Here is a 12,877-nt window from a genome sequence, read left to right as displayed (position 1 = left end):
TCAAAGATTAGCATCGTCATGCGTGTCCAAGAAAAATGGAGCAAGTATTTAAAAACAGAGGGAGTATAATGGTAAACAGCCTCTAGCAAACAACCCTACACAAACATTTCCATCATTCCTTTATAATATAACCTCTTCATTTAATTTCTAGGACTTCTAGTATTCCATTTATTTTAAACTTTTGTTTAAATCTATACTAATCTATTAAAAAGCGTTCTTAAAAAAAGTTTATGTGTCACATACACCCTTTATTACGCCACATCATCCACTCATGTTCTTATTCCGCCATGTCACCCACTCAACGCCATATGGTTCTTCCTTCCATATGTTTCTCATTGTATGTCAGAATTTAGTTATTTACTTCCTCTGTTTTTTTAGTTGACACCTTTATATTATCACGTTTGCCAAGCCATGTTTTTAACGACTAATATCTCTAATTATTAATATTGTAAAATTATAAAAAGTATATATTAATAAAATATACATTGAAACGATTTAATTTCATTTAAACAAGATCCCACATGAATATGTTTTATCGTATCTATAAACCTCAACAGCGAGTTAAAGCGTGTTGTGTGAATAGTGTAAAAATCAAACGGTGTCAATTAAAAAAAACGGAGGAAGTATAGTTTTTTTTGAAAAAGTGCTCTTCACAAAATTTTAACACAAAACCTCTAATTCTAGAGGTTTGAGCATATTACCACCAAGATATGAGATGTTTTATGTTACCTTTTGATACAAAATATTAATATGTATAACGAATAAATTTATCATCAAGGAAAAATGTAATGACTCGGGCCGGGCATCGCCTAGACTCAAATACTAGTTACATTATAAATTATTCAAAGTTACTGTAATTAATTATAGCTAAATAAATTTGGATTGGAAGTAAAATAGAGATGGATTTTTGTACTCCCTATATTGTTTTGCAAAACTTAATATAACATATAAAACTATTGCATATTTGCATACATATATTATGTTGAATATATATGAGTATTATAAAGTCTGTAAGAAATTGCTTGATCTAAATTCTTTAATTTGAATATAAATTATATGGGGATATTATAATCCAAATTACACACTAAAAAAAGGTATGGAGTAAAGGGATTTTATCATGGTTCAATAGAAAATTTCCTTAGCTAGTTCAGAATTTATGAATAGTCATGTTGGTAAATACTTTTGCTAAATTAACCATTTCAGTAAAAGGGTTATCAACAGACATACATAAATACAGAACGTTCTCGGTTAATTCAATGCAAGTGTCTTTCCAAAAAAAAATTCAATACAAGTGAAATATAAACAGTAAATGCAATTTCTTTATAAATGGATCTTGTTTCATCAACTAGTACATCATAACAACCACACCAATAGCTAGAGTATAGCTCTCCCTAGTGAAAGTGCTTAGTCAAACTACTTAACAAAAAATGGGCTCATTAATTGAAGTAAAAAATGAGGCTAAGGTTCATGTAGTTTGTGTCCCATTTCCCGCACAAGGTCACATAAGCCCCATGTTAAACCTAGCCAAATTACTCCATACCAAAGGCATCCATATAACCTTTGTCAATACCGAGTTTAACCATAGTCGGTTTCTAAGGTCAAGGGGTCCGAACTTCCTAGATGGCCTCCCATCGTCTTTTCGATTTGAGGCCATCCCAGATGGCATACCACCCTCGGACCCCGATGCAACCCAAGATGTCCCAGCCATGTTCCATGCTGTTTTAAATTATTGTCTTGAGCCTTTCAAGAAACTTCTAGTAAGGCTTAATGATGAAGAAGGTACACCTCGTGTCACGTATATTTTATCGGATTGTATCATGCCTTTCACTCAAGATGCCGCACGAGAGGTTGGGGATTTGCCTGTGGTTCTTCTATGGACTGCTAGCGCTTGTGGGTTCTTGGGTTATGCTCAATATCGACCTCTTCTTGAGAAGGGCATTGTGCCTTTCAAAGGTTTTATTTCCTTGTTCCTTAATTTATCTACGATTACTATGAATTCGATTTGCTAGCTTGTTAATTGTAAGTAGTCCGTATCATTAATTTAACTTTTATATTTATCCACTATACTTGCTACTTTGTACATTAATTAATAAATTACACCTGTCAATTCAGGTCAATGCTCGAGTTAAATTTCAGGTCATGCTAAAAATATAAATTCTATCTCAAATAGTGTAAAAACATGACATTACAAAATATGATAAATGGATCAAATTGGGTCAAGTTCAGGTCGTTTGATTTGGGTTGAGTTGTGTCGGGTTAGGTTCAGGTTCTTTCTCAATAACTTTGGATTCAGATTCGGGTCGGATCGAGTTCTTTTTCAGTAATTTCCAATTTGAATTTAGGTCGAGTTATTGAGTTGGGTCAGGAATTTGACAACTTTAAATGGCACGCATGTTAAAAAAAGCTAGGGTGAGAAACTAATTATGGACCTTTTTTTGTGATCAATCATTCAGTCCCACACATATGGGCTTTGTTAGGCAATTACAATTGGTTTTTTTACTAGTTTTAACTGGTTTGACTAGCTGTTTGTATTGCCATTTTTCTTGGGTTTTATTCACTTTTTTAAAACTTGTTTGGTATAATTTGTGCCTTATTTTATTATAAATTTTGATATCTAAAAGGCAATAGCTGCTCCAAATAGCTTTTTCATTTTGACATAAAAAGCTTTGTTTTTAGCTAGCTAAAAAGCCATTTACTAAACTATTTTTTTGGCTATTTGACTAAATGAAAAAACTTAAAGCCAAAAATCAATGAAAAGCCACTTCCCAAACAAGTCCCATATATAATGTTAAGTTACTCCATGCGAACTTGAAATATTGTAAATTTAGTGATTTTATGTGGTTGTTAAAGAAAATAAGATAGTAAAAAGTAATAATTAGACATCATATAATCAATTATTAAGGCATTAAAGTCGCCAATAGAAATAGGAATGTTTATGTTGGGGTTTAGTAAAAAAAAAAAAAAAATACTCCGTAATAATAATAAAAGTCATCTATAGTATACTTCCTCTGTCCCCACTGTCACGTACTAATTTAATTAACTTTTGCAGATCCTAATTTCCTAACAAACGGCTGCTTGGACACGATTGTTAATTGGGTCCCTAGCATGGAAGGCATACGGTTAAAAGATATCCCAAGCTTCATTAGAACCATGAAAGAAGATGATATATTGCTTTATCTCTTGATGATTTCTGTAGAAAAATCTTGCAAATCTTCATCACCAGTAATTTTCAATACTTTTGATGCATTGGAACAAGATGTTCTCAACGACATATCCAAAATAATGGTTGGTCCTACGTACACCATTGGACCGTTACATTTTCTAATAAAACAAAATATAAACCAACTTGAAAATAATAATGGTGATTGTGGGATCAAGTCTCTAAGGTCTAATCTTTGGAAAGAGGACAAGCATTGCCTTCAATGGCTCGATTCGATGAAGCCAAATTCCGTGCTGTATGTAAGTTTTGGGAGCATCACAACCATGACAAATGAAAATCTAGTAGAATTCGCGTGGGGGCTAGCAAATAGCAAACACCCGTTTCTATGGATAGTTAGACCGGATATTGTAACAGGTGATTCCGCAATTCTTCCATCAGATTTTTTAGTTGAAACGAAAGATAGGGGGATGTTAGCTAGTTGGTGTGATCAAGAAAAGGTGTTAAACCACCAAGCCACGGGTGCTTTCTTAACACATTGTGGATGGAACTCGACTCTTGATACTATATGTGGAGGAAAGCCTGTGCTTTGTTGGCCATTTTTCGCCGAGCAACAAACTAATTGTTGGTATTTTTGCAACAAATGGGGCATGGGCATGGAGATAAACAAAGATGTTAAGAGGGATGAGGTTGAGAGGCAAGTGATTGAGTTAATGGAAGGTAAAAAGGGTGAAGAAATGTGTAAGAATGCATTGAAGTGGAAAAAATTGGCAGAAGAATCAACAATGCCTACTGGTTCATCATGCTTGAATCTGGAACAATTGATGAATCAAGTGTTTATTCCACTGAAAAACTGAAAAAATGACCCTGATTAGATTTATGAAAGTATTACTTCTAGTTCTTTATCTTATTTTTATGATATTGTATTAAGGTATGCTTGGATTAGAGGTAATTTAATGAATTGTGTGTTTGTATGTAGAGGTGTCAATTCGGATAATCGGATGGAGTTTGGGTCGGGTCTATTCGGGTCGGGTCTGTTCGGGTCGGATATGTTCGGATCAAAATTATCCTTTTAACTCGGATCGGGTCAAATTCGGGTCATGGTCTATTGAGTCCGGGTCAGATACGGGTCGAGTCAACTTCAGATCGATTCACTTTCGGTTCGGATATATTTGGATCGGGTTTAAAACGGGTTTAGCCGGGTAACTTCGGGTCGGATGAATTTGGGTCGGGTTGATTTCGGTTCGGATGATTTCGATTCGGTCAAGTTCGGTTCGGTCAATTTCGGTTCAATTTCTTTTTGTGTTTGGTTGGATTTTGGTTGAGTTGACCAAATTCATATCCAAATAAGGTTATTTTTAAACTAGAGGTATTGTTTAGGTTTATTAGATCTTGTGGCATTTATTAAAGCTTAGAAAGTAAATTAATATAATTGATATGTACATGAAGTAAACTTAAGACTCCAGATTATTTCTTTGTAGTCAAAAAGTTAACTTATTAATAATTAGTAAATATATAGTATAACAACTTGAATAAAAAAGTAAATAATTAATTATGATCGGGTTAAATTCGGATCGGGTAAAAATCAAATCGAGTTAAAATCGGATCGGGTTAATATCAGTTCGGGTCAAAACAGGTCGGATTAGATCAGTTATTTTTTGGGTCAATTTCGAGTCGGGTTGAGCTCGGGTCGGGTCAAATTGGTTCGGTTTGAATTCAGGTCGGGTCAAATCGGATTCGGGTTGAGTTCAGGTCAGATCAAATCGGTGCCGGGTTAAGTTCAGATCGGGTCAAGTTCAGATTCGGGTTCAGTTCGGTTACGGATCGGGTTTGGGTCTTGAATTTCTCGAATCAAATCGGATTGGTTACAGTTCGAAACGGATAATTTTTTTCGGGTCGGTTCGGTTTTGACACCTCTATTTGTATGAGTGGGTCAAGTAAAAAATATGTCATAACAAGCAAGTAGGCCTAATATGTTTGGTGAATAATGGGCTTGTTGGGCTTTGGCAGCATGTTTTGATGTCAAAAATTATGGAACCAGTTTCGTGAGGACCCATCTTCTATTCTTCTTCAAAAGTCCAAAAGCACAAAGCAACATAATCAATAACAAGAAAAACTTAAAATTATTGATGGAGAAATCATGAACCCTAGGCAATTTGGTGGAGAAATTGAGAAGAGAACCAAGGTTTGTCATTTTAAATACCTCAAGTTCATAGTTGAATTAAGTTAAAACAACATAGGAAACTTCAAAAGCAATGAAAAAAATAGCGACTAATAATGTTAACTATTAATAGAAGATAAGGGAGATTTCGAGTTAAGAGGTGATCTATTTAGGGTTAATAGGCTAACATTATTATCTTTGTTAGACATATCACTAATCATGCATCAATTAGTACTTATGAAAACTCCCACGGACGTTATTATTGTGAAAAGAATTGAATAAAAAGCCAAAGTTATACGGTGAAAAAATAAATAAAATTATTTGGTACGTACTCCACAGCATATAATTGAAAGGTAATTGTAATAAAACTTAATGAAATGATTAATTCACGGACCGAACAATATTGCTTTGTTAATAAGTAAATGTATGTAGATTATAAAAGCTACTGTAATTAGTAATAACTTGTCAAAGTATTGTAAATTATTTGCATCACAAGTTAGCATTTCTTTGGAATTGCCACTGAGACTACTATAATTAAGAACATGACCAGATCACGTTAAAATATAAAACAAATAAAATAAAAAATGGGCTATTCACAGTTTCATACAAAGTTGACCAAAGTTTAATAGCAAATCACCATGTTTAATTTATTAATCAAAAGCAGATATGCAAGATCATTGTGAATCACATATTCGCATGGGTTTTAGTTGAATATAGTATGTCATTTTTGTTTATTCTCTTTATAATTCGGGCCCAAGATCTTCCAAGATAACCATTCGGAGCTTAATCTCCTTGTCTTAGGGAATATGTATGGCTACTTTCAATTGATTATTGATACTTATCAATTATCAATTATGAAGTAAATGATTATTAAATATACTCCATAATAATTTTGTGGTTACTTAATGTAGCAAAACCCTAAAGATGTCAAAAAATAATCTGACTCGATTTAAAAGTGGCCCAATGATTTAGCATGACTAGACGCAATCACTCAATCGAACCAAAATCAGTCGTCCAAATTGAAAGCTTTATGGGTTTGTTCTATTCAGCTTATTTTCAGTTTAGTTCAGTTCAGCTCCAATCAGTTCAGTTCTTAATTTCCTTCTCTCATAAAATATTCATTTAGTTCAGTTCAGTTCAGCTTCAATAAGTTCAATTCAGTTCAGCTCATTTCAGTAAATCAGAACAGACCCTTAATGTAGCGGACTATAATCTTGATGTATATAGCTATACGTACAACACTATTCGAAAAACTCAGCGGAGAAAAGATTATTAACTCCTAAAAAAAACTCTTAATGACAATATTCTTGAATTCATACTAATTTATTGAAAAAAAAAATATTACAAAAATATACACCTCGAAGGGTAGCTCAAATGATACACATATTCATACACCAACAAAAATTATTGAAAATATACTCAAAGACAAAAAATAAATAAATAAATAGATAGATAAATAATTGAATCATACTATTTCCTGGTTATTGAGTATTCCGTATTTCTCAATTATTTTATTAGTATAAGGTATAATTTGAACCATGTGTTGTATACATAGTTTGTATATTTTTTATAATAAAGTTATTATCTTTGATTATTGTGAGCTCCAATAAGCTAATTAAGCTACTATATATAGCCATAACTCTTTAATTAAAATCATATCCCAATCATAGAAATTTCTTACAAACTCTTCCACTTATATCAAAGATTCTATAAACAAAAAAAATATGGGTAGTATTGAAGGAGAGAAACAAGCTAAGATACACATACTATGCATACCATATCCAGCACAAGGCCATATAAGTCCTATGCTTAAACTAGCCAAACTCCTCCATTCTAAAGGTAACCACATTACTTTTGTCAACACTGAGTACAACCATCGTCGTCTACTCCGTGCTAGGGGACCTAACTCCCTTGAAGCTCTTTCGTCCTTTCGATTCGAGTCCATCCCTGACGGTCTCCCTCCCTCTGATGCCGATGCCACCCAAGATATCCCCACCCTATGTCATGCTGTTATGAACTACTTCCTTGAGCCCTTTAAGGAGCTTGTTTCGAGGCTTACTAATGATCCTTCCCCGGGTTCTCCACCAGTCACGTTGATCATATCGGATTGTGTCATGCCTTTCACTCTTGATTCTTCACAACAACTTGGTGGTATCCCGTTGGTATGGTTGTGGACTGCTAGTGCAAATGGTTTTTTGGGATATTCTCAGTATGGTACACTTATTGATAAGGGAATCGTGCCCTTTAAAGGTACGATTTATATATATTACCCCTTTGTTACAGTTTTATTGACGTTATTTGGTACTAAATTACTAATTAATCTCTTCATTTCATAATTCGTGTCTATATATATATAATCTAGCAGGATGTGTTTTGGTGTATAGTGTAAAAATTGACAAGAAATAGTCATTAATATCGAACGCATTATTGCTTAACTACTTTAATTATGAAATAAGAGAAGTTATAAGAAGAAAAATAATAATCAACAAATGAAGTGAATATATTAACGAAGACATACAAGCAATTTAAAAGGAGTACTTCATATAAAGAAAACAAACGGAGAAACACTAAGGGTATGTTCTCATTGACTGAACTGAATTGAACTGAGCTGAGCTGAGCTGAACTGAACTGAACTAAAATGAATATTTTATAAGAGAAGGAAATTAGGAGCTGAACTGAACTGAACTGAGCTAAACTGAACTGAACTTAACTGAATTTCAACGTATGAAAACAGGCCCTAAGTGATACTTGAGCTATAAATAAATATTTACGGAGTATATGATAGTATTTCATATAAATATTATTTGTAGATCTCTAGAATCATTACATATTAACATAATACGTAATTATTCTAGAGATCTACGAATAATATTTATATGACATTATTTCAATGTAAAGAGGGAGAGTAGGAGCTGTCACGAGGCAATGTCTTAACAATCAATACCTCCACTAAATTTACCTACTAAAATATTAACATCCATATAAGAGATATTATTTAATAATTTAATTAAAAATAGCATTGAAGCTAAAAAAGGATATCTAGATATGTTTAAAAAGTTATTCAGCCCAACACAGACATTTATATTGGCTGATCAAACCAGTATGAGGGTTACTTCAGTAGTGTTACAGGGGTTACTCAATTAATACTCGTATTACATATGTTAGTTCGCTAGTGTTCATGTTAAACGAATCACTTAGTTATTATTACAAGAATTCCTTTGTCAATGTTACAAAAGTTAATTTATTTTTTACAAGCGATCACATTCGTTGTTAACCAAATATATATATATACAATATATATGATTTATTTTGGGTGAGGGGAGGAGGTGCTACAATGTTTATGATTAAGTGATACAGAGTATTTAATTACAAACTTAAACATCAAAATTAAAGTAGAGCACTAATATGTGGGAAAAGGGCATATTAAATATTAATTACTTGTATGTGATTTATGTCGATTGTGATTTATGAGTACTTTGTATATGATTGCAAACTTAGACATAAACCGATGGATAGGGGGAAAGCATGAGCAATTTTTTGTCATTTGCGACATTAAGTTCCAAAATAAAAAAAAAAAGTTAAATTGATTCTAGCTAGGACCAATACGTGTACTGTATTTTGAAAGCTAAAATAAAATACTCATATTGCTAATGATATATATGGCCCGTGTTTAAAGTGGAAAAGTTTTGTCATTGTTAGTCAAGCTTGGTGGCAAATTTAAGTATTAATGTACTGTATTATATTAATTATGTTGAAAGTTTTTTTGCCATTGTTAGTCAAGTTTAGTGGCAAATTACAGCACTAATGTACTATATTATATTATTAATTATGTTATAGGATAGGAAGATTTGAATAAATGGAAAGTAGTGTAAAATGATAAAATTGAGTTAATATTTCATGGGATCAAGAAAGGATAGAAATTTAAAATAATGATCTATACGGTGTTTAGGTTGTAAAAAAACACAAAGTTTTATGTTGGCGGGGTTCTTATTTAGAACTTATTCGGTCAATTAATTAGAGGTTAATCAGTTAAGAGTTACTCAATTGGTTAGGGGTTACTCAGTTAAGAGTTATTCAATCAGTTAGGAATTTCCCGTTTAGTGTTTTAGTGTGTGTCAGCTTGCCACAAAGAAAACGCGCCTAATATTGTATCATACGAGTAAAATAATTTAAACAAAACAAATTTAAGAGATTTTTTTTTATTGATACTGAATCTATATAGGATTGAACGGATAAAACAAGTATTGATCAACATAAATAATATTTAATGAATCTAATAAATATAATACAACAAAAATTTACATGAAAATTGATACTATCATTATATATATATACTTTGTACTTGCCAATATTCTACTCTATTGTTTGGAAGCAAATCACCCCAAATCAGGACACCAATAAAATTGGTTACAATATAGATGATACGTAATACTTCGTATTAGAGATATTAAGCATGTTTATTTTATTACTTGATCCTAATTATGCTTTAATTTGCCTTTAAAGCAGATTCCAATTTCGCAACAGACGGCTCCTTAGACATGGTCGTGGATTGGGTGCCTAGCTTGAGAGGTATACAATTAAAATATATTCCAACCTTTATCCGTACCACAAACAAAGATGACATTATGTTAAATTTCCTAAAATTCACAACTGAAAGAGCTGCTAAATCTTCAGCACCAATTATTTTTAACTCATTTGATGCATTGGAGCATGATGTTCTTGAGGATATATCGAAAATAGTAGTTGGTCCGATATACAACATCGGACCAATGCAATTGCAACTAAATAATGTGTCTGATGATGTCGCGGTCAAGTCCTTAGGGTCTAACCTATGGAAGGAGGATTCGACTTGCTTTGAGTGGCTTGACTCAAAGAAGCCAAAATCTGTTGTTTATGTAAGTTTCGGGAGTATCACAACTATGACAAATGAAAATCTTATTGAATTTGCATGGGGTCTTGCCAATAGTAAGCACCCCTTTTTGTGGATTCTTAGGCCAGATATTGTAACTGGTGATTCCGCTGTTATACCACCTGAATTCCTAGCTGAAACAAAAGATCGAGGTCTAGTGACTAGTTGGTGTGACCAAGAAAAAATCTTATACCATCCATCAATTGGCTCATTTTTGACACATTGTGGGTGGAACTCGACACTAGATACTATATGTAGCGGGGTGCCTATTATGTGTTGGCCTTTCTTCGCGGAACAACAAACCAATTGTTGGTTTAGTTTCGAGAAATGGGGTATAGGCATGGAGATCGACAACGATGTTAGGAGAAGTGAGGTTGAGAGACAAGTGAGAGAGCTTATGGAGGACAAAAGGGGGGAAGAAATGGCAAGTAAAGCATTGGAGTGGAAAAAATTAGCTGAAGAAGCATTAGCAACTCCAAGTGGTTCATCCTACTTAGACTTTGAAAAATTAGTCAACCAAGAGGTTCTTTCTCTCAAAAAAATCAAGTAGCAAATCCTAGCAATCATAAAATTGAGCAAGCAAGCTCATATGCCTAGTTGATTATTGGATGAATTAAATGAATAAATTATGTTTCTGTTATCTTTGATACAGCTATTTCTTTGGAGGCAAACTTGTGCCAATTTGTTTTATTTCAAAAAAGTATCTAATGAGATTCGTTTATGGAGTTGTAAGGTTTGATCTGAATTTAATTTAAGGTATTATGTGACGTGGTCCAAACATAATATTATGAACTTATACATAAACTTCCTTCTGTTACGTTTATACTTATAATATTGGCAAGTTGCAACTTAATTTTTTTTACCTTCTTTCCCATGCATTTTTGTGCATCCACTGCAATCAAAGCCCAAAATAATCCCCGCTCTACGAATCTATGGTCCATTCCGCTTGCACCTTTGCTCCTACATGGACAAACGCGCTATTCTTACCCTATGAATCTATGATCGCCCAAAGGATGATTTGTGTTCAAATCCGAACACCAATACAAATTAAGTGGTCTTCAACTAGCCCTATGTATACATGTATGTACTCAAAATCATACTTCGTCATTTCTTAACACTTATAACATTTTGACTTTTACATTATTCACACAATTTAGGGGCTCAATGTATCAAATTAAAACATCAAATTTGTTATAACTTTGAATTATTTAGACAAAGATATCGATAGTTGAAATTAAACATTGACAAACTCATATGTAAAAGTATTAATTATTAAAGCTCAAAGAAAGCAAAAAATAGAACTCGTGAAAGAAATTGTGTTTAAAATTTTTGGGATGAAAAAGTTTATACTTCGTCTATCATTATATCGACTTGTAGAACAATAACTAACATGTCACATGAAGATCCATTACTATCTTAGCCACAACCATTTTTACCTATCATATTGTTTAAACAAACAAAACACTATCACTATAACATCAACTATAGTAGCTGCATGGTATCAAAGGAAGGAGGGAAAGGAGCATGGCCAGACCCAAAAGCGCGAATGTGATCCTTAAGTGACCTCTTATGCTTAAAGTCGGAACCACATAGACAAAGCCAACGCTTGCCACAATTTTTTTCGTGTGTGCGCCAATCGCCTTTGACAGCCAACGACTTGCCGCACTTGCGGCAGCTAAAAGGCTTGTGACCGTGCTTGCGCTTGTAGTGAGTTTGTAGTGTGCGGAAATCCTTCAAAGGCTTAGATTTTGGGTGGTTGATGTTGTTTTTGCACCCTTCCTCACAGCAATAGCATGGCACACTTAGTATGGCTCGTGGTTGGGCTCCTTTTAAGGAGTCTGGGCCTTTTCGGTACTGTGATCCGTGGCCCCACATGTGCATCTGTGGCCCAATAGATAAAATAAAAATGGTAAGTTTTTGGATACTATAGAGCCCAAAGAGTTAAGCTTCAGAATTAAGCCCAACATCAATAAGTCTATTATGCACCCTGGATAGCTGGACCATAGGCGATTATTCAGATTTTATTACCAAATGTTCAAAAGTATGGACGTGGTGCAGTGTTCGGATTTTTGTACAAAATGTTCAAAATTTGCAATTGTTCAAATTTTTTTACAAAATGTTTAATAGTATAGGCATACACTGAGATTATTTAGATATTTTTACTAAATGTTCAAAATTTGCAAGGTTCAGATTTTTTTACTTAATGTTTAAATTTTGCAATTGTCCAGAGTTTTTTACTAAATGTTCAAAAGTATAGGCGTGGTCATTGCGATCGTTCAGATATTTTTACTAAATCTTCAAAATTTGCGATGTTCGGATTTTTTTTACTAAATGTTCAAAATTTGCAATTGTTCAAACCTTTTTACTGAATGTTCAAAAGTATAAGCGTGGTACATTTCGATTGTTTAGATATTTTCACTAAATGTTCAAAAATTTTGATGTTCATTTTTTTTTTTTTTATGTTCAAAATTTGCAATTGTTCAGATTTTGCTTACTAAATGTTCAAAAGTATCAGGTAATAGATAATAATAGATATGAATTGAATTGATTGATCGATTAACTTCAACAAATTCAATTGATATTAGAACAATGATTTCATCTACAAATTCATCTTAAAATCAATAAAATACATACAAATTAATGAGAACTG

General features: G+C 33.1%; 2 protein-coding genes across 2 annotated transcripts; both read left to right on the top strand.

Moving 5' to 3' along the window:
• The first annotated feature begins 1,268 nt into the window (after positions 1-1,268).
• Positions 1,269-4,153, top strand: LOC110706605 (7-deoxyloganetin glucosyltransferase-like). The gene is made up of 2 exons (XM_021884547.1): positions 1,269-1,953; positions 3,050-4,153. The coding sequence occupies exons 1-2, from the start codon at positions 1,428-1,430 to the stop codon at positions 4,012-4,014; spliced, it is 1,491 nt and encodes a 496-aa protein (XP_021740239.1). The 5' UTR covers positions 1,269-1,427; the 3' UTR covers positions 4,015-4,153.
• Positions 4,154-6,910: 2,757 nt separating this feature from the next.
• LOC110706603 (7-deoxyloganetin glucosyltransferase-like) lies at positions 6,911-10,964 on the top strand. The gene is made up of 2 exons (XM_021884546.1): positions 6,911-7,568; positions 9,825-10,964. The coding sequence occupies exons 1-2, from the start codon at positions 7,043-7,045 to the stop codon at positions 10,775-10,777; spliced, it is 1,479 nt and encodes a 492-aa protein (XP_021740238.1). The 5' UTR covers positions 6,911-7,042; the 3' UTR covers positions 10,778-10,964.
• The last annotated feature ends 1,913 nt before the right edge of the window (positions 10,965-12,877 follow it).

Source organism: Chenopodium quinoa, unplaced genomic scaffold (assembly GCF_001683475.1).
Source record: "Chenopodium quinoa cultivar QQ74 unplaced genomic scaffold, ASM168347v1, whole genome shotgun sequence".
In the NCBI taxonomy this organism is placed as follows: domain Eukaryota; kingdom Viridiplantae; phylum Streptophyta; class Magnoliopsida; order Caryophyllales; family Amaranthaceae; genus Chenopodium; species Chenopodium quinoa.
This window is presented reverse-complemented; position numbering and strand designations above follow the sequence as displayed.